Below are 21,069 nucleotides of genomic sequence, written 5' to 3'. Positions count from 1 at the left end.
CATTGATTGTCCCCTTTCTGATCACTACCATATGTGCCATTGATTGTCCCCTTCTGATCACTGACTCACCTTTTTTTGGCTTCTACGGCCGGGTAACAGACTCTGTTAGGGCAGGGATCAGCAGCTTGCTTGTCCTTTGAAGTTACTTTCAGTTTTACTCTTCACTGCAGCCAGCATCATTATTTGATGGGGATGCCTTATCATCGGGGAAACACGGTATGTAGAAACATACGCAGTAAAGCAATGCACAGCACATGCTTTAATTCACTGGGTTTTCATTCATTGGTACCCCAAACACACCTAATCACTGTACTAATGATATGTACTGCAAAGGTCATACATTGCTGTGGCCTACGCTTTGAAAAATGCAGAATTAACTAAATTCATGTCCAATGTAGTCCCCAAGTGTACACAAACGCAATATATCTTTTTAAAGTGCAACGAAAAGCCATAATTGAACAGCCGTACACAGTGACAGACCCTCCAGCTATCACACTACCTTTTATTTAAAAGGAAACAGGTTATGTTAAACACCAGTGTGTGAAATGTGACCTTAATTTAATGTTTAACAGAAAAATGTTGTCGATAAGCAAAAAAATTGGACAAGGCAATATTTGCCTCTAAAGACAAAATGTATTTCTGCAGATCAATCATAACAGCTTCTCAGCACATTAGAAACGGTCACAAATTATATGGGGCATATTTGACACTCAACTTTATGAAATTGAGAACAATTGACTGAACTGTCTAATTGGTGCAAAAGAATCTCAGGTTACATCTTTTTTACAAATAGTTCATGTATGGCTGCACAATACAAAAACAAGTTTCATACCAAAGAATTAAACTCCAAAGTAGGAGCCAAAGTAGATGCAATGTGTAATATCTCATTCCTAAATAATATTTGTGAATTATATTACTAGGGCTTCTACAATAGGCCATCCTGCATATTCATTTTATTTTGGTTTTAAAGGGTGAATGCCACCACTAAATAATCTGAATGCAATCTATCTAACAAAATGCAAATGCCAAAGGAATGGCTGCAAAATTCAACAGACCTCTTAGAGCTTAATAGACTCTGATCTTTATAAGTTCACTGGTTAGAGCTGTTATGTTTCAATATATTTTCAATATTTTTTAGGCTTCTTCCAAACTAATGGGATTTACCCACTGAGCATGAAAAAAAGGCCCTGTAACCTTGTAAACAGATATGGATGAATCAGCCCTTACCAGAAGTGTTTGTCTGCATCCAACAGGAAAGGCAGTGCTAAAGCATACTCTGTTCTCTTCAGGAATGCTCTTCCCCTTTCATGATAGCCCATCGCCAGCATGAGAGCCTGCAGACAAAAATCCAAGCAACAGAACAGTCAGAAATGTTCATGCTTACATCAGGGACTCTATGGCAAGAAAACCAGAGCAAGGATAGCAGTGATGAGTCCCTAGAGAGACATTTCTAACCATCACCCAAATTGTAGTGATAGGAACTTGCCAGCTTTAAGCTCTGACATAGTATGAGTCATCATCTGTCTATTCTTTCCAAAATGATGAAGACAGTCAGGCAGACCTTTCACAATAGTAACTGACAGTAAGCAGAGTCCACTAATGACGTGTAAATAATAAAGTATGGCAATCCAAACGCCAGATGTTTGCAATGTGGCAAATGAATGTTACTTCCGGACATGTTGAACAAGCTGAAACATGCGATAGTCTGACCTCGGAGGTCACTCCGTTCTTAGCATGAGGTACTTTCAGTGGGTCTGCCTGACAAAAGCTGATCATAATTTACAAAAAGCAAATCATAGTTCTCGGCGTTAGACCTTGTTCACATAAATTTTAATCCTCCTATATTTTGCCTTCCATGGGTACCCCCCACAAAAATTGTGGGATAACATTGTTAGTAACATCGTGACTGAATCTCTAAGCTTCTGTATGCAATGCAGCCAAATCCTACTTCGTGAGAGAGGCTTGATGCATTTTATGAGCAAGGTGAAAAAACGGTTACTTTATTACGCTACCTTTTTTGCAGCTTTAGGCATATTGATAGAACGTCCAGTTTGATTTGCAATTTCTAGGTATGGCATTGCATCAGGATCCATGCTCTCACCTGTAGAAAAACATAATTTTAGATTTTAATGATAGATGGGGTGGTCAAGCTGAAAACAAAAGATGGCAAGAAAACTGCCGACTCTCTGCAACCCATTGGAGTATAACCTGACTACTGTGTAGGAGCAAGTGAACAAATTATGCTATACTAACAGCCAAGATTTATGCTGTGTACATATGTAAGAACTTATTGTTGTTGGAAAGGATCTTTCACAACCCTTCCCAACGACAAAAGACTGAAAGATGCATGAACGAGCGATGTACATACAGCACTGTTCTGCTCTATGGAGAAGGGAGGGACAGGGGAAGAGTGAGTGGCATCCATCTGTGCTTTCTCCTCTTCACTTGTATTGCAGTTGTTTTTCGTTCATGGATTAGTCAGGACAGATCCATGAACAACGTCGGACTAGCACTGTATACATGCCGATACTAGCCCTGAGGTGACAATCGTATGAGAACCATCTGACGTGTGTACGTAGCCTTAGACTTTAGTCTTTGGAGACTGATATAGATGTGTAATTATCTGCATAGGATGTTATTTTACATAACGTGCTACAAAACACCTATTCCAATTTTACCGGTCCATTAAATCACTTCATTATTTAGTATCCTGTCACTGCACTTTAGTATCCAAACTGTGATGCAGCTTATCTTTTGGAAAGTGGTATTTAAAATTACACAAAAAAAATATATAAAAAGCACAAAATGCAGGCACATACCTTCAGCATGTGCAAAAAAATGTAAAGTCCCATGGTGGCCCCACAAAGCCAATGTGCAATACAATATACCAAATCCGACCCTCTGCATTTCATGTAAACAATGTTTCAAGAAACCCCCATCTGATAAGTAAATCCAGGGCTAGTCAGGTAAAGGGAAATAAATCTTATGGCTTTGAAAATACCTTACCTAATCTTTAAACTAGTTAAAAATGCCTCACTTCTATAAAAGAGGTAGTATATACTACAATACTATATACCTATACTATTATTTGGTAGTCCGTGTGTCCAGCCTCTCTTTCTTTTCCCGAGATACAGCCTTTTTGTGTCTCAGTATTTGACACTTCCAGAAGGGATGCCCATGTCGTGTAGTGACACAGAGGTTAAAGTAGGCAGCGGGTGTCTAGGGACAAATGTATTCAACACTACCAGAAGTTTTGAATGCTGAAGAAGCAGATGGATGCTGCAGCGCTAGAACAAAGACACCCATGGGGTGACGGAGAGGTCAGTATACTCGGTCTTCTAATACCCAATACCAATGTGTTAATATCTTTGTACCCTAATAGACTCTCTCCAATCTCTTTGAAGGCCTATGGAATTTGTAACTAAGTAGTTCTAAGGTACATTTTTCTATTCATAATTTAAAACTGTTTTTGAACAGCCTATTGCATTTTTTGGCTATGGTGTAGGGCCACTGAGGGGACTGCATACTGTTAACTTTTGGACATTAGGTGCAGTTTAAAGGCAGTTTAGCTCGAAGTACAGCTTAAACTAGACACGATATGGACATTCCTTGGGGAACACAAACATTTTACAAAGCTCAAACAAACTATTTCCAAGTAAACAAATATTAAACAAACATCCAGCATAATCTTGTAAAACAAGAAACAACATATCTCCTTTCTGTAAAGTATAACAATTTCCTAAATTCACCCTAACCTATAAAAGGTGATTGGCGACTGATCAAGATGGTAAAAGATTGCGTACAATAAAAACCGGCTTATGAATCGGACAATTTCTAAAAATGTTGCCAATTGCCTTCTTATGCTAGAGAACATTTAGATGATGAATACTGCAGTATTCCTAACTGGTATTTTAGCAGATTGCTCTAATATTTATCTTGTTAAATCACATCTACTTTTTCTACATTTTCGAAAGATGATAGACAGATCTTGGGAAGAATTTACTGGGTGGGTTAAATATCAGCTGACTGTTGTTGGGATGCTGAAAAACCTACGTATACCTTACTAATTTGATAGCATGTCTGTGAAACAGCAGCATGAGTGCTTTTGCACATATTGCGTCTGAATTATTAAAGCTTTTCAAGGCTGAAGATACACTTTCATCAGTAAACCTGGTTAATAAAAAAAATTCTTTCTAGGTATGTTGGATCACCCAGGTTCTCCCATTACAGTCTAGCTTCAGTAGTCATGGAAAGCTTTAATAAACCAGGCCCATTATTTTTGGCAATGACTGGCGGTAACATCATGTATGTACAATCAGAACACTCTATTGCAATGGACTACCTGATCTCTACCTATGCAGTGCAAAAGCATTTTCCCTCCATGCAGCAATGCAGGAGAATTTTGATTAACACAGCACTGTCACTTGTGAGTAAGCTATTTGCTACATCCCCCTTGGAAGTACTAGGCATTGTATTTTACTCTAGTTTATAGGAATTGCAAAGGAGCAACGGAACTGTAAGTATGTGTGTAGCAGGAGAGGGGACGATTAAGTACAGCTATAGAACCCGAAACTGCAAGACCACCACTGTACCTGAATAGTGTGACTTCTAATGACCCAGCAATGTAGGGGGAAACTGATTTCATCTGGAGCATATACAGGGTCAGCTTGCATATTGCTTTAACGACAATCTATAATCTGCCAATTAATTTAAAGTAATCTCAGTTGGTGCAAAACAGAACATACCCCGCTCTGCAAGGATTTCCAGCCCTTGTTTGGTACGCATCATCTTCTTCTTCACACTCTCTTGTTTCTGTGTCTCTTCTTCTCTTTCCTTGTCATCACTGTGGACCCTCTTCCTTGCCTCCTCCTCTGTGTAACTAAATTCAAGGACCAACACCTTGGAATTGTGACTAACTCCTTGTTCTTGCAGAGTTTTATCTAATAAAACAATAGAAATTTGTCTGGTTATTAATCCATGCCATAAAAAATTAGTGAATGTAGAATACTAACTGGCCAGGTAGTGTATTTTTGTAAAATCCAGATACACTGTACATAAAAAACACAAACAATGTAGCTAAATAATATTTATTAAATCCTTAAATGTATTTTTACATTAAACTAGGCTAAGTATTTGAATTTGCCTTATCTTATAAGAGGTATCTGCCTCTTGCAATCCCCATTACAGGAGCATTGGAAGAAAAAAAAAAAGACAGGATATCGAGACAATCAGGTATGTTACATGCAAATGCACTGACATGTAATATGTTTATAGAGAGTGAGCAGAGGGATGACCTAATTAGTCTACTGCTGCAGAAGGTTGGGGGTGGCAACATTAATGTAGTAATGTAATTGTCATCTTCCTGGCTTTGTTGTGAAAATCCCAGAACTAGATGGTAAAACATAAAAACATTTTGCTGATTATTCAGCTGCCTAACATTAGTATTAATTATGTGTGTTTAGTTGTTAGCTTTAAAGCTGATCTCCAGGAAGATACAAAAAAATGCATAAAATAATGCAACTTTATATTCAAATATGTATTGTTAAAAACTTTTTCTAAAGTGTCTCTTAAAATCTCCTGTGCTAGATAGTTCAGACTGGGAAAATGACAAGCAACACATGGACTAATCAGGAGTAAGCTGGTTATAAAGGGGCTGATTTATTGAAGCTCTCCAAGGCTGGAGAGGATACACTTTCGTCATTGAAGCTGGGTAATCCAGCAAACCTGGAATGGATGTCCTAAAAGTAATTTGCTACTTGTTTGATAAAATTTCAGTCCTGGACCAGATTTATTCCAGGTTTGCTTTTCACCCAGCTTCACTTATGAAAGTGTATCCCCTCCAGCCTTGGGGAGCTTTAATAAATCAGACTCAGAGTTAAACTCATCAATATGCTGCCTGTCCTTTTACTTTTTCAATGACAGTTTAGGGTAGGATGTTGGGGCACCTGGAATTGTTACTTAATTGCAGTAAAGAAAAATTAAGTCTTCTGTGCTGCCAGTCAATGCTGTGTTGTGTAGCAGAGCTTTGTAAATATGAGGATTGAATGGAAAAGTTACAAATCCCTTGGACTAACACATCTAAAGTTCAATACAATACCTACAAGTTTAACTGCAACTTTTTAATTGCTATCACCTCTCCCCGTTGCATTTCGACACGTTCGGTCCTGGATGATGTAACCACATGGTAGTTATTTCAATCCTGGCAGCCACAGGGGAAGCTTGGATGCCCAGCACCCATGATGCGCATGCGCAGATTAACCTTTTTTGACAGCGTAGGATATAGGTAGGAATGCTTATTGCTTGTCCCTTTCTGCAATAAAGCCCTGCCTGATCCTTTATTTGAAAAAGCAGAACTTTAGTTCTGCTTTATGACATACTTTCATAAGAACTCTGCAAACAGAATAGGACAAGACTTCCCTGATCTCACAAAGATTTACATCTCTGGATTATTGTGTTCCCTAGAGAAAAATAGTGAATTGCATTAACATTTTATCACATGGAATCCAGACACAGTACTTTCTAATTTTTTCTAATGCTTTTTAAAATTTTATTTCAATGGCCAAATGTGATATTCTATGAACCAAGTCCTACTGCCAGGAACCTTGATATCTGTTTTTAATAGTAAACAATAAAACAATGCTAAGTGCTGTATAATCTACTTGTCTCTAGCATTACATAAGCCAAAACGCCTCTGAACACTACAGTAATTATGCCAAATACATGATAAATTTCTTCAAAAATTATGAAACAACATTAATAAATCCCACTGTGACAGCTTATTTATTGAGCTTCATTTTCATCTTGTATTTAGAAAACTCACTGGCTTCAAAAGCAATAAAGGGCTTCCTAAATAATTTTACAGCAATGCAGCTTGAAAAAAAAGGGCTAAGCTTCTTACATACTTAGTTAAAAAGGCAATGCAAAGGTCAGCAGTTTAACAAAATGCAAAGTGAATGAGAATAAAGAAATAAAGACAACAAAATGAATAAAACAAAGACAAACAACTCCTCTCTAATGAAGAATGGTTTAAAAAAAATCTCTCAAAAAGGTGTATTAGCCTAGGCCTAGCTATATGCTACCCACAGTTCTTATAATTCCAAGAAACATGCCAGGAGGTAGGTGCCTTATATGTCATTGTGCATTTTGGTATCTGATATACAAAGACTTTTAAGGTCTGTCTGCTTGCAGGTTGCAAGTAAACTGACATTCATTTTTAAAGGACAGCAGGGTGGTTCAGAGTTTAGCACTCTGGCCTTTGCAGTGCTAGGTCCCAGGTTGGAATCTCAGCCAGGACACTATCTGCATGGAGTTTGCATGTTTGTGAGAGGATACCCACGCAGCTTAATTGGCTTCCTCCTAAAATTTTCATTAGCTTGTATTATTGACATATGACTATGGTAGGGTCATTAGATTGTGAGCCCCTTAGAGGGACAGCTAGTGACATGACTATGGACTTTGTAAAATGCTGCGTAATATGTCAGCACTATATAAGTACTTAATAATAAAAAAATAAATAATCATTGTGAGATCTGGGAAGTCTTGTCCTATTCTGTTTGCAGAATTCTTATGGAAGTATGTCATAAAGCAGAACTAAAGTTCTGCTTTTTAAAATAAAAGATCAGGCAGGGCTTTATTGCAGAAAAGGACAAGCAATAAGCATTCCTACCTACATCCTACGCTGTCAAAAAAGGTTAATCTGCGCCTGCGCATCATGGGTGCTGGGCATCCCAGCTTCCCCTGTGGCTGCCAGGATTGAATTAACTACCATGTGGTTACATCATCCAAGACCCAACGTGACGAAATGCAATGGGGACAGGTGATAAGAAATTAAAAAGTTGCAATTAAACATATAGGTATTGTATTGAACTTTAGATGTATGTTAGTTGTCTGAAAACCACACCTGTATACAACAGCAATATTGCAAATTTCAATTTTGGATCAAAACAGGCAAGTAGATAGTGTCCTAGCCAAGATTCAAACCTGAGACTCTAGTTGCTGTTAGGCAAGAATGCCAGGCACTAAGCTAATGTGCCACACACACCTTGCACGATTAACTGTGAAAAACTAGAATAATGTTAACCCTATATAAACTAATTTAACCAATGTACCATCAGATATAAAGTAAAGCATTCAGAGAAGAACTTACTTGCAGAACTCCTGCTATGACTGTGTTCATCAGACAAAGATTCAACACTTCCTAGTAGAGCCTAGGCTTGACTGCTTCTTTGCCTCCCTACTGGTTTATCAACATTATGGCCAGCCTTACTGCCAAAAGGCTTTATGGAAAGCTTTAAAAAGTGCCAGGAAAAAGTGTTCTGATATGTGCAAAACAGAACTAAAGTTCCACTTTTACAAATATTTGATCAGACAGGCCATTACTGCAGAAAGGGACCAGAAGTGTCCCTTCTGCAATACTCCTTCTTACCTGCCTGATTGCTCCAGGTTTCTGGCAACAAAGCTGAGCTGTGTATGATGGGTAAAGATTGTCCCTTGAAGGAAGACGAGAAGCAAGATGGTGGTGCCCTGCGATAGAACACGGAAAGGTGAGTTGTGCGAGTTTAGTTGTTATTATTATTATTATTATTATTTATAAACAGGAATTATATAGCACCAACAACAACGCAGCGCTGTACAATAAATAGGGGATGCAAATGACAGACAGAACACACAATAGGAGGGGGGATTTGGAATGGTGTGTGAGTAGTGAGGATTTAAGAGACAGAAGAAGATGAATAGGCAATTTTAAAAAGACGGGTTTTAAGTGCTCTTTTAAATGAGCAGAAAGTAGGAGCAAGCTAAATAGGATGAGAAAGACCCTTCCAGAGAGTGGGGGCAACTCAAGAAAAGTCTTGGAGTTGTGCATGTGTTCAGGTTATAAGTGAGGAAGTGATTAGTAGGTCTTTAGAAGAGCAAAGAGAGCAGCTAGGGGAGAATTATTCTACCAGGTCAGAAAGGTAAGTGGGACAAGAACTGTGGAGGTATTTGAAGGCAAAGCACAGGAGCTTGAATTTGATTCTAAGGTGAAATGGAAGCAAATTAGGTTCCACTTTAAAGTGGAATATAGAGCAACTGCAGCTAAAGATATTTTTATTAAAAACACACATTAAAAAAAATAGTAGACCAAAAGTTAGATAAAAAATAGTAGACCAAAAGTTAGATAGACCAATACACTCAAGAGGTATTTGTCATTGCCCTCTTCTATTTAAAGATAATGGCATTAATACAACAAGTATCATGTTAGGGGTGCCATGAATTACTTCATATTACCCCAATATGATGACCCAAAGGAACATATGCTGCCCTTAGAAACTCTGACCAGAAAGATTGTTCCTATTTTATAAAAAGATAGGTCAGAATCATTATGGGTCTTGGTATGGATGGAATGGATATCTCTACACCCACTGTTCTAAAGGAAACGGCCTAACGGCCATAGCCATAGTTAATCTCTCTTTATAAGCATGTGTAAAAATGGTGCTCTAGGCAACTTGTTACAATTTTGACCACAATCATTCCATTAAAATAAAACAAATGGATGCAATGTCATTCAATGAAGCCAGTGCACATCTGCAAAGCATTAATTTTCATCACATGGCAATTTCAGCGGCTTAGATATCAGTTACAGAGTTTACAGCGAGAATCCTTCTGCACTGGCTCTGACAGCACTAATTATTAATGTGCGTAGGGAACTTGTAATCAGTTGGTGCTCAGCTGGAACATATTCGGCTCGGTGACAAGCTTGTGACATGGAGAGAAATGTAGTACAACCAGGAGATGGGAGAAAAGAGAGAAGGGCTGGAGATGTTCTGTTCGGACTATTACAGAATTTATCTAATTTTAATCAGGGAATTCAGTAAAAAAAATAAAATAATATACACAGCTTAAGTGAAAAAGGAAGAAACAGAAAATTGCAATACACCTAAAGGCAATATGATTGATGTTTTCATAGCGGTACATAAATATTCATACTTGGTAAGCATTAAGGGACTTCATCTAGTCAAAGTTTTACACTCACTAGTAATATGATCATTTAAATTCATAGAGTGAAGTTTTGCAATATATGTAAACTTTTTAAAAGTTTACAAAGTTTTTTTTTCCCATGCTCAATGGAAGTAGAAAACACGTCAGTGTAAAGTGGCATGTAATACACACCAACACCTGGCAATTCAAGGCCTGTGTTGCATGGTGGTAGTATTACTGCTTTTTTAATATTATATTATGATTATTATTATTATTATTATTAATAATATTAATAATAAACAGTATTTATAAAGCGCCAACATATTACACAGGGCTGTACATTAAATAGGGGTTGCAATTGACAGATGAATACAGACAGTGACACAGGAGGAGAGGACCCTGCTCCGAAGAGCTTACAATCCAGGAGGTGGGGGAAGTAACACACAATAGAAGGGGAGATATGTAGTGGTGGGAAGTAGTGATGGTTTCAAAAGACAAAAGAAGATGGGTGGGCAAGTTTGAAAAAATGGGTTTGAGCACTCTTTTAAATGAGCAGAAAGTAGGAGCAAGCCGAGTAGGACAAGGAAGACCATTCCAGAGAGTTGGGGCAGCTGTAGAAAAGTCTTGGAGCCGTGGTTTATGTTATCCTCTGACTCTAAAACTTCAAAGAGTAGTTATTGCATAAATGTTAAAGCTTTAAAACCAAATACCTGACACGTACCTACATAAACAAATAGAATACATATATGGAAAGTAAGTTTTGCATTTCAATTTAGGTTTAAAAGTTTATACACTACAATTATGAGAAATGCAGTGCAATGAGCAATCAATTATTTCAAAATGAAGATTCCAATAGGCAGAACCCACTGCAACCTGGAACAAGACCTGACCATTGAGGATCTGATATTTCACAGACCATGGATGAAAGAAAAAGCTTAGAACCAGGACAGACCAGGAATAAGTGTCTGTTAGAAGACAACACCTTCAGCACAGCTAGGATTTACAATCTTCACAAAAAGGACACTGGTGATAGTTTAAAACCTACAATAGATATCGGTAATTACTGAAACACTTCTGCACTTTGGCAGTTTTGTTAAGGGTGAACATTTTACTTGCAGGAATAGGGGCCCGCATGTTGAAACCAAAAAAGCATTAGAAAATAATCAATATATATTATTGAAATATATACAAAACTGAAAGATTCCTATATCAATAAACAATTATACATACAGTCACATGAGGCTCCAGCAGGCTAAATCTGCCTGAAAGTCTTAATCCTGGTCAAAGTACTGAAGCGAAAGCATCGGCATTAAAACGGAAATGGTAATCTACAAGTTTATAATATGACATGTTACCTTTAGTTTGGTTTTGTGTATGTGCGTGCGTACACACACTGACTAAAATGTACTCCAAAATTCTTTATAGCAAGAGAAGCATGAGAGGCAAAGAGTCCTTTTAATTTTTTTCGTGGCAGAAAATTAAATTAAATATAGGTGCGATTACAGAGCACATGGTTGTCCCTTCCATGACTCATGTGTTGTTACTTACATGGATGAGTTCACAGCTGTTACCTATATATATGTATTGCAAGACATTCTTCAGAAAATGGATAATAGGAGTCTGAAAACAAGATCCCATTATGTCCAATCAGTTTTAACTGGCTTAGCTTCTAATCAGTCATATGACACCTCTAGTCCCAGGGAGGTAATTGATTCCATAAACCATGTGAAATTCTGTACACACATATGATCCACTGTAAAATTACAAACAGACAAGGACTGCAAAATTTTCAACTTTGAGAAATAAAAGGTTAGTAATTAAAATTTAGGTTAAAACATAATATTAAATAAAGATGTTTGCATAAACACAAAGGTGAGAGTCCATATATAAAAAGTTAGTGCCCCGATTGTAAATTATCTTCTGAAAGTAATACAAAGTGAACTATAGTAATGTTAATATTATTATCCATGTTACAGCTCCATCTAATGGACAAAAACATTGCAAGTGTTAAATAGCTTGAACAGACCACAGAATGATTTGGAAGTGTTGGAGGGAAGAAACCGAATGTTAAAACAGCTAACATTTACTCTTTCAACTTTCTTTCACCCACAGCACCCAAAACAATCTTAGTCTTAGGCACTTCCCCGTTTGACTTCCTACCCCTACCCTAAAGGTCAGATAGGTAAGAAAATAGCAGCACACTCCTGAGATTTTCTTGGCTCACACAACTGACCATCTTTTTCAGTCCTAGACACTGGGTCTGATTTATTAAAGCTCTCCAAGGCTGAAGAGCATACACATTAGTGAACCTGGGTGAAACAAAAAACCTAGAATGAATCTAGTCCAGGTTTGAAAATTATTGCTATCCAATAGCAAATGCCATTTAAGAAATCCATTCCAGGTTTTCTGCATCACCCAGGTCACTGATGAAATGCATCCTCTCTAGCTTTGGAGAGCTTTAATACCTCAGGCTCACTGTATGCACAGGAATTTGAAAAAGCTAATATAAATGCTAGTTTTAAGTATTTATACCAGAATTTCTGCTGCTTTTCTGCTTACTCTGGTTCTGATGAGCAATTAATATTATTATCATCATCATCATCATCAATAATAATAATAATAATAATAAAAAAAATGATTTGTATAGTGCCAACATAATATGCAGTGCTGTATATTAAATAGGGGTTGCAAATGACAGACATATACAAACAGTGACACAGGAGGAGCACAGGACCCTGTCCAGAAGAGCTTACAATCTAGCAATTTAAAAAGATTTGATAAAAAGAAAAAAAATGGGCAGCCAAACTTAAACTGTACAATAATGGTAATCCTAGACCTTCTGGAGGTCAATCATGAAAAGAAAGCACTTAGGGATACATAGGGTCTGTTACAATCAAATGGGTAAGGTTACAACCATATGGGTAAAGAGACTTCCACAATATCAAAGTATAAAAAAAAAAAATCTTTAATTGGAGAAAAAAATATACGTACCAGTTTCAAGCTGTTTCTTGTTTGATATAATTTTTATATAACTTTCTTGTAATCCATATGTTTGTGCTATTCTGTGACAGATGAAAAAAAAATGTTAACAGTTAGTCAGACACACAACCAAATTCTTGGATAATTTCAATGAAACAACTGTATTGCAATTTGTCCCAATTGTGTATTATTAAAGGCTAAAGGCCTATTCTCATCTTCCTTCTTCCTTTATTATTGTTACAAAGTACTTATATAACACCAACATATTACGTCATCTGTTTAATGACATATATGGCTCACAATTTAATGTCCCCACCATAGTGATATGTGTCAATAACACTGTATGAGGCCATCTTTGGGGGGAAGCCAATCAAGCAAACTACATGTTTCTGGAATGTTGGAGTGAAACCACGCAAACACGGGTAGAACCTACGAACTCCATGTGGATAGGGTCCTGGCCGAGATGCAAACCTGGGATCTAGTGCTGCAAAGGCCAGAGTGCTAACCTCTGACCACCCCTTTACATATTATTCTTCAGTTTCTATCTTTTATATTTAGGTTAAATAGGTGAGACACAAATTATAATCCTGCATGCACACACATAGAGAATTAAATATCTGCGCAGTTATGTACACTAGAAAATAGGCATTTGCTCTTTGAATAGGGTAATTTAAAATGTTTTTGTTAATCACCATAAAGTCTGTGTATGTTTTATTTCGTTAATGATAAGCTTCACTAATAAAAGTGTATCCTCTACAGCCTTGGAGACCTTTAAAAAATCAGACCCAGTGTCTAGGACTGAAAAAGAGGGTCAGTTGTGTGAGCCAGGAAAATCTCAGGAGTGTGCTGCTGATGTCCTACCTATCTGACCGTTAGGGTTGGGGTAGGAAGTCAAACAGGTAAGTGCTTAAGACTAAGATTGTTTTGGGTGCTGTGGGTGAAAGAATAAATGTTAGCTGTTGTAACATACAGTTTCTTCTTTTCAGCACTTCCAGATTTTTCTGTGGTCAGTGCAAGCTATTTAACAACTGCAATGTTTTATTTGTCCATTAGATGGAAAATGGGGAGAGGGCAAATTACAATTTAGGGTATATTTTGGAATATTTTTTCTTGGCACCCTGCCATGTGAAATGTTATGACTACAGGAACAATCATAATTAATATAAAACATTACATGTTTTCATGATCTAAGTACTGTACTTACTGACACTTCAGCTCCTTTCCTGTTACATTCAGGTAGGTTTCTATGTAGTTTTTTGATCCCTTAAAAAAAACAATAAAACAAGATTTTTTTTATTATTAAATTATATTTGTAAAACCTATGCAGGCCTGCATAACAGGCACACATAGGGCCTGATTTATGAAAGACCTTCAAGGCTGGAGAAGATACATTTTAATCAGTGAACCTGGGTGATCAAAAAAATCTGGAATGGATCAGGTCCAGGGTAAAAACATTTGCTAACAAATAGCAAATTTCTTTAAGAAATCCATTCCAGGATCACCCAGGTTTATTTATGACAGTGTATCTTCTCAAGCCTTGAAGGGCTTTAATAAATCAGGCCCATTAACTTGCTTTCCCATGCATACAGAGGTTAACACTTGTCTTTGCACAGCTAAACTGTTTACATCCAGAGCCATGAACTCTTTCTGCCAAACTCTCACAGAGATGATTCCATTACTTCTGCCTGTTGGGTACTCTTGTTTGGTTTCATTGTCTTACCAATGCCTGACTTTATAACAGCTCGCTCTTATTTCTATGAAGATATGGCAAAAGGTGGAGCTTCCAAAGTGAAATTTAATTAGAAAGTATTTTGGTCCATCATCTGCCCATAGAATCTCATTTTAAAAATGGAAATCTAAACTGACCGGTCACAGAAAAAGGTATAATTTACCACATTTTAACATGAATATGAATTTATAATAATGTAGGAAATTGTGAAAAAAATATATAACAGACTCTCTTTAAGGCCTGTGTCAATGATTTTAATAGGCAAATGCAGCACAGTATAGGAACTTCTGAGTTTATTAAGAATTCATGTCAGATGCATATGAACTTTTCAGCTGCTTGCATTTCTAAAGACTTTTATGAAAAGGGAAATAGTTTTAAACAAAAGCCCACTGACACTGGATGTTATACTGGCACCATTAAAGGTTAATGTAAATTGAACTTAGATACTTTTATCAATATTGTTATATATATTTACCACTCCTTTATACTCCTGAAGAAGCAGACCAGTTCTGTGAAATGTGTTGAGTGGCACAGTTCCTTTTTGTATTTTGATGAACAGTTGTGTAATACAGTCTATAATAATTTTTATATCTACAATTTACATGTTTTTAAGATTTACCCTAATAAAATTTGGCAACTTTAATATAACCTTGTATATCTTGGTACTTAAAAAGACCCTCTTTTACTGGGAATCCCTTTCTTTGGTGTCATAGTCTCGTATTGTATATTTGGAATGTGATACCTCATTATTTAAAATTAGAAATTGAGGAAACTTTTCAATAAAACTGGTAAATCTCATTTCTGGTAAAATCTGATTGAAATCCCCATGGAATCTTCCTATATGTCTTACCTTATTTAGACAATAAATGTTACACATGTAATTCTGCTCTACCATAAGTAAGTTACACACTCTTTACCTTAGACACTTGACAAAATTATGCTCCTCTGACTTCATTCCTTATTTAGATTTCTATATTGTTTCTTAATAATTTAGTTTTATTAACACTGCATTGTATGAATGTTTTATGTATTAGTTGAGTTGGCAGGGTCTCACTATCCCCTGAGGAAGCCTAAAAGGCGAAACGTGTCAGTACCAAGACCAATCATACTGCACAACGTTTATTGTTTGTTGATAATTTAGGAGAAATCCATTTAACATAGTATGCCCTATTTACCCTATTGGATTGCATGGAATGTTAGGACAACCATTATTTGAATTGCACACAATGTTTCACTATTGTACATATTTACATTTATATATAAAATCATTTTTGTTGCCGATAAAACCCTAATACTCTACATTCTTTCTTACATTATTTGTTCCCATATACCCGATCATGGAAACATGTAGATGTGTATAGCCAACGATAATAGTGGGTAGACCCACAGAAGTTTAACTGAAAAAGTAACTGTTAGTGATAATAAAAAAGTATACTGACATTACTTTGTCCTGATACATTTTGCTTGCTTTTTTTTTCTTACTTTGTAAAGTTTGCGTGGTAGGAAGACCTGCAGTGAAGCCAGACCCGTAGACTTAAAAGCCTGATTTCCACTACCACGTTGTATTGCAGAGCAGCGGATTTCTTCCAATGCACTGGCTATGTCATCTACATTATGCTTTAGCTTTTCAGAATATTTCTGAGACAGCCCCTGTAAGGAAATGATTTCAGTGTAAATATCTGCATGTTTAAATAACACGGGAGTAAAATGTGCATAATACATTTATAGATTATTTATACCTAAATATAGATAGTGTACAATACAAATACAATTTGAACATACAGTGTTCTTTACATCTCTTGAAAAAAAGAAGTGATGATGTTGGTTTAGCTGTAGCTGCCAAACGACAGCCACAGCTGGAGAAAGCAACTTGAATTGCTGAATTTGAGACAATTACTGCATATTTACAAAGACTCTGTGACCCTCAGGCAGTGAATTCTCATGTCCACAGCTGGACTGTGCATGGAATAGTAATGGATAAAAATATTTAACAGGCTATTGATATTGAAGAGGGAAAATGCTGACTTTAGAACTATTTAAAATAATTAAAAGGTGTATTTACTATGCAATATCTCAATATCAAGCTCCTAAAGAACAACCGGAGGACAAAGAGGCACTCTGAAATAGTTAGGAAAGGTCTCATCAGTAAGCCTGTGACATTTATTATATTATTAATAATAAACAGCATTTATTTAGTGCCAACATATTACACAGCACTGTACATTATATAGGGGTTGCAAATGACCAGACTGATACAGACAGACTAATAATATCTCTTCCTGTGATACAGACACAGGAAGAGATATTAAAGGGTAGGTCGGATCCTAGTCATGACTATACAGGTAAAGTGAACCTAGACTGGCATAATTTTCTACAGCACAATACCAATGGTATTATTTTAATTTATCCTGGGAAATTTCCCAAAAGGAGAAACAATGCATGTAGAGTCACCAGCACATCCTACAGCAATGTTTCTCAAACTTTTTAGCATGAGGGAACCATTGAAAGGTCTTCAGGGAACCCCTGATATAAATACTATATCCATAGCTCACACTCATAGTACATTGGCCTAATGGTCATTGGAAACAATGCCTCTTACATTGCTGGTCAGGGAAAGAATGGCACCCTTACACAGTATTTTCCCCAGAATATTTTTGAATCTGGGTGGGAAGAAGCAGTAGCCAGGTGGGTGGTAGCCCCTGTATTGTGACCCAACTTTTCAGTAACCACCCATAAACAGCTGGGTGGTTATTGAACAGTGCAGGGTGGTGTGCCTGGCTATAAAGGGGCTGGGGAGAACACTGCTTACAGATTGCCAAAAAGATCACTGGTGTCAGAGGTAACTGATCCGAGAGTCACAATCTGCTCTTTGAACAACCTCTGGAGAAACCCTGGTTGAGGAACACTCATCTACAGGATAAGATGAATCTTTTATATTTCACATATTAGAATGCAGCAAAGTTTTATCACCACCTCATCATTCAGCAGTGACAATATTTCTAAACCCAAAACAAATTTATATTTTCCCAATCATAGAAAAGATTGCTCCCACAAACAAGGTACCACTTTGTGTGTGACATGAAAAACATTCATCATACAACATAAAACTAACCTAGTCCTCATTATATCTAAATTAGATAGGTTAAAATGTACTTTGGTTCCACTATCAGAGGTCGGTGCGGATATAAGTCGTGGAAACCAACAGGTGGAAGTGTATATCTTTCACCACCTGCTGGGACTGACTCTAGTCAAAAATCCTGGTGTACTGTGCTGCATAACATATGTGCTGCTCATTAGTGTCGTCACTGAGGGTAACATGAAGACAAAAGTGAGCAGGAATCATGACGAGCAGGAATGGGTGAATCGCCATCTTTACCTGGGACATTGGCACGTATAGACGGATCATTAAAACATGAGACAAGCTGAAATAGGAGCTAATAAAAGTCATTAAAACCGGATGGCTGGCTGAACCAATGATCATTCATTTTACCTGTCACCCAAATAAAAATGTAAATGAATGTGAAGAATTTAAACTTGTTGGTCCTACTGCAATAAAAGTATTTATTAAGCATAACACAAGGTCTAAAGCCACAAGGTTGTGTTCTACAAACTCTAAAAAGGGACACAGGCAATGGGTTTGATGTATTAAAGCTCTAAGACTGAGAATGTAGACTATCTTGGGTGATCCAGAAAACCTGGAACTGATCTATACCAGAACTGAAAATGTTTTACAACTAATAGCAAATGCTTTTAGGATTTCCATTCCAGGTTTGCCAGATCACCCATGATAGTTTCTCTTCTACAGTCTTGGAGTGCTTTAGAATTCAGACACAATGGGCATGATTTATTAGGGGTCCCCAAGGCTGGAGAGGATACACTTTCATCAGTGAAGCTGGGTGTTCCAGCAAACCTGGAATGGATCTGGTCCAGGCTTCAAAACATTTGCTAGCAAATAAATTACTTTGAAAAAATCCATTCCAGGTTTGCTGAATCACCCAGATTCGCTGATGACCATGTATCCTCTCCAGCCTTGAAGAGCTTTAGTAATCAGACCTAACGTGTATATGGCTTCTTTATTACCATTTTATCCAAAAGTAGAAGAAAATGTGTTTCTGGAGTTGTACTTTCATTTTTAACTCATTAGAAATACTTTCACTCTGTAGATGTCATCTCCTTATATTACCAGGCTGGCCAAGAAAGGGTGTGATAACCAGGCCAGCTTTTACTTTCTGTTCATAAATGAAAGTAGATCTCAAAAACGAAAGCAAATTTTACAAGAAAAGAATACCTTGTAGCAGATGGATTATCATAATTTATAAAACGATGGATATACGTTTTCTATAGAGAAAAATATTTGTGAGGTCTCCAAGGAGAATACACACATCATCAAAAGCAGTGGTCGCCAACTTTTCAAACCTCACGTACCACTAAATCCATAGAATCCAGACTGCGCATGTGCGGGGAGCCCGGTGTCACTCAAAAGGGAAGAAAACTTCCCCTAGAGTGATGTCATGATGCCAAAACCCACCCACTCTCCCATTACAGACTGAGACCTGCTTGCTAAACATCCTGGGGGGACAGTAGTGCAGGGCTGTACAAACAACGTTTTGTCCACTGCCCTGTGCTACTGTCCTCCCAGGATATTTAGCAAGCAGGTCTGACCCTGCCATGAGAGTGTGGGCGGGTTGTGTTCATACGGGCTGCAGACTACCAAAATTTTTTTGCGGACTGGACCAACCAGTGGTCCATGGAGAAAATTTTTGTGGTTCGTGGCTCTGGCCGGTGCGCCCCCAAGCAGGGTCAGGAGGACCCCGCATGGAAGGTGCACCGGCCAGAGCCACGAACCATGTCCCCTGTAAGGATCACAGGCTTGGAATATGGGCGGGTTATGTCTGCAGAGTGGGCAGGTTCTGGCATCATGAAGTTTCTTCCCCTTTGAGTGACAGCCGGCTCCACGCATATGCACAGTCTGGAGCTGGTAACTTTAGTGGTCTGTGGGTTCGAAAAGTTGGGCGACCACTGATCTACACTACTTTTTTTTTTAGGAAGATACCACCTGAAGTTCAGGTGATGTGAGGAAAAACCTAAAGAAAAAGAAAAAAAGATAGCAGTGCTAGATGGAATGGTGAGCACCAGAAAGAAGAGGGAAGCTGAGACAGCGCAGGATGTGCTGGGCTCCATGTGAGAATGGATTGAGGGCTTTTCACGGGTGAAGGCAAGTGAATATATTATATGAATATATAGTGTTCTCCCCAGCCCCTTTAAGCAGGATGCACCACCCAGCACTTTCCAGTAACCACTCAGCTGTTTTTGGGTGGTCAATGAAGAGTTGTGTTACATTACAGGAGCTGCCACCTGCCTACAATTTGTTCCCACCCAGATGTGTGTGTGTGTTCCATTTATTAGATCTTTATGATGAAGTATTTCTCAGCACTTTATACCCTATAATAAAAACCCACACAATGATAACACTGCACACATAAACAGTGACTCACCTTTATCTCTGGCCCAGCTTCCTGATTTTCATTTGTATAAGGGGATTTCCAGAGCTGAATGCCATCTTCCCTTAAATAGTTTGTCAGCTGAGATATCAAAAACTTCTTTTCTGCCATCTTTGGAAATAAAATTAGATCACATAAAAAAAAAGCCAAAACACCAATAAATAAAAAGAACATAACAAGTTTTGTTATGATGTCTGTACCGTATATGGAGGTTGAGAAAACACACACACACAACACACACAGCTAGTACAATGTACACAAATGTGCATGGGATCTGTGCTTACATACAATAAAAGTGTATGAATAGCAAAACTTTATTTATAATTATCATAAGCAATGTCATGTTATTTACCAAAGCTTACAACTAGAATAAATAAACAATAACTAGAATAAATGAGTTTACCTTCTCTGCCCGGAGAACTGCACACATAACACTCAGCACTTTCACTCACGTCCTATGAAAAGATTCCATGACTCACAACACTCATACGCCTCTTCACACTTCCGCGTTTCAAGCCTCGGTTTCATTTGCGGTACCCTAAGTTTTCTGCAGCCAATCATCAGTACTTCCGTCTGTTTAGCCTCAGTTTCATCTCAGGCATTGTGCAGCCAATCAAAAAAAGTTTGCGTTTCGAGCCTCAGGTCCATCCCCAGCACAGGTAGGACCTTCTGTTTTCCCCAGCCAATCATTGGGGCTTTTGCATGCCAAGCCTTGTGTTTATCTCTTCTGAAGTCACCACGTGTCCTATAAACAGATATTCAAAGGGACAGAGCAGCACAGTGTAATAGCAAAAACAATATATATATATATATAAAATTAGATGAATGTATGTGTGATCCACCATCACTCGAAAATGCATTGAGACATTTCAACCAAACTTGCTATACATATTATTGAGACTC

At 37.6% G+C, this 21,069-nt stretch overlaps 1 protein-coding gene across 2 annotated transcripts in view; it reads right to left on the bottom strand.

Annotated features, from left to right (window-relative positions):
- NUB1 (negative regulator of ubiquitin like proteins 1) overlaps positions 1-20,672 on the bottom strand; it is a 42,700-nt gene extending 22,028 nt beyond the window's left edge. The window contains exons 1-8 of one of the 2 annotated variants that reach the window (XM_072412577.1): positions 20,570-20,672; positions 20,161-20,277; positions 16,148-16,315; positions 14,141-14,199; positions 12,949-13,019; positions 4,746-4,940; positions 2,013-2,101; positions 1,228-1,334 (exon numbers count right to left, since the gene is read on the bottom strand). In XM_072412577.1, coding sequence (XP_072268678.1) covers positions 1,228-1,334; positions 2,013-2,101; positions 4,746-4,940; positions 12,949-13,019; positions 14,141-14,199; positions 16,148-16,315; positions 20,161-20,277; positions 20,570-20,596 — 833 coding nt within the window. In that variant the 5' untranslated portion in view covers positions 20,597-20,672. The remainder of the gene's footprint in view (positions 1-1,227; positions 1,335-2,012; positions 2,102-4,745; positions 4,941-12,948; positions 13,020-14,140; positions 14,200-16,147; positions 16,316-20,160; positions 20,278-20,569) is intronic. The other variant, XM_072412578.1, reaches the window with a different exon arrangement.
- Positions 20,673-21,069: the final 397 nt, after the last annotated feature.

The sequence above is a fragment of the Pyxicephalus adspersus genome, chromosome 5 (genome assembly GCF_032062135.1).
Source record: "Pyxicephalus adspersus chromosome 5, UCB_Pads_2.0, whole genome shotgun sequence".
NCBI lineage: Eukaryota > Metazoa > Chordata > Amphibia > Anura > Pyxicephalidae > Pyxicephalus > Pyxicephalus adspersus.
The sequence above is the reverse complement of the archived record's forward strand: the minus strand, read 5'-3'. Positions and strand labels throughout refer to the sequence as shown.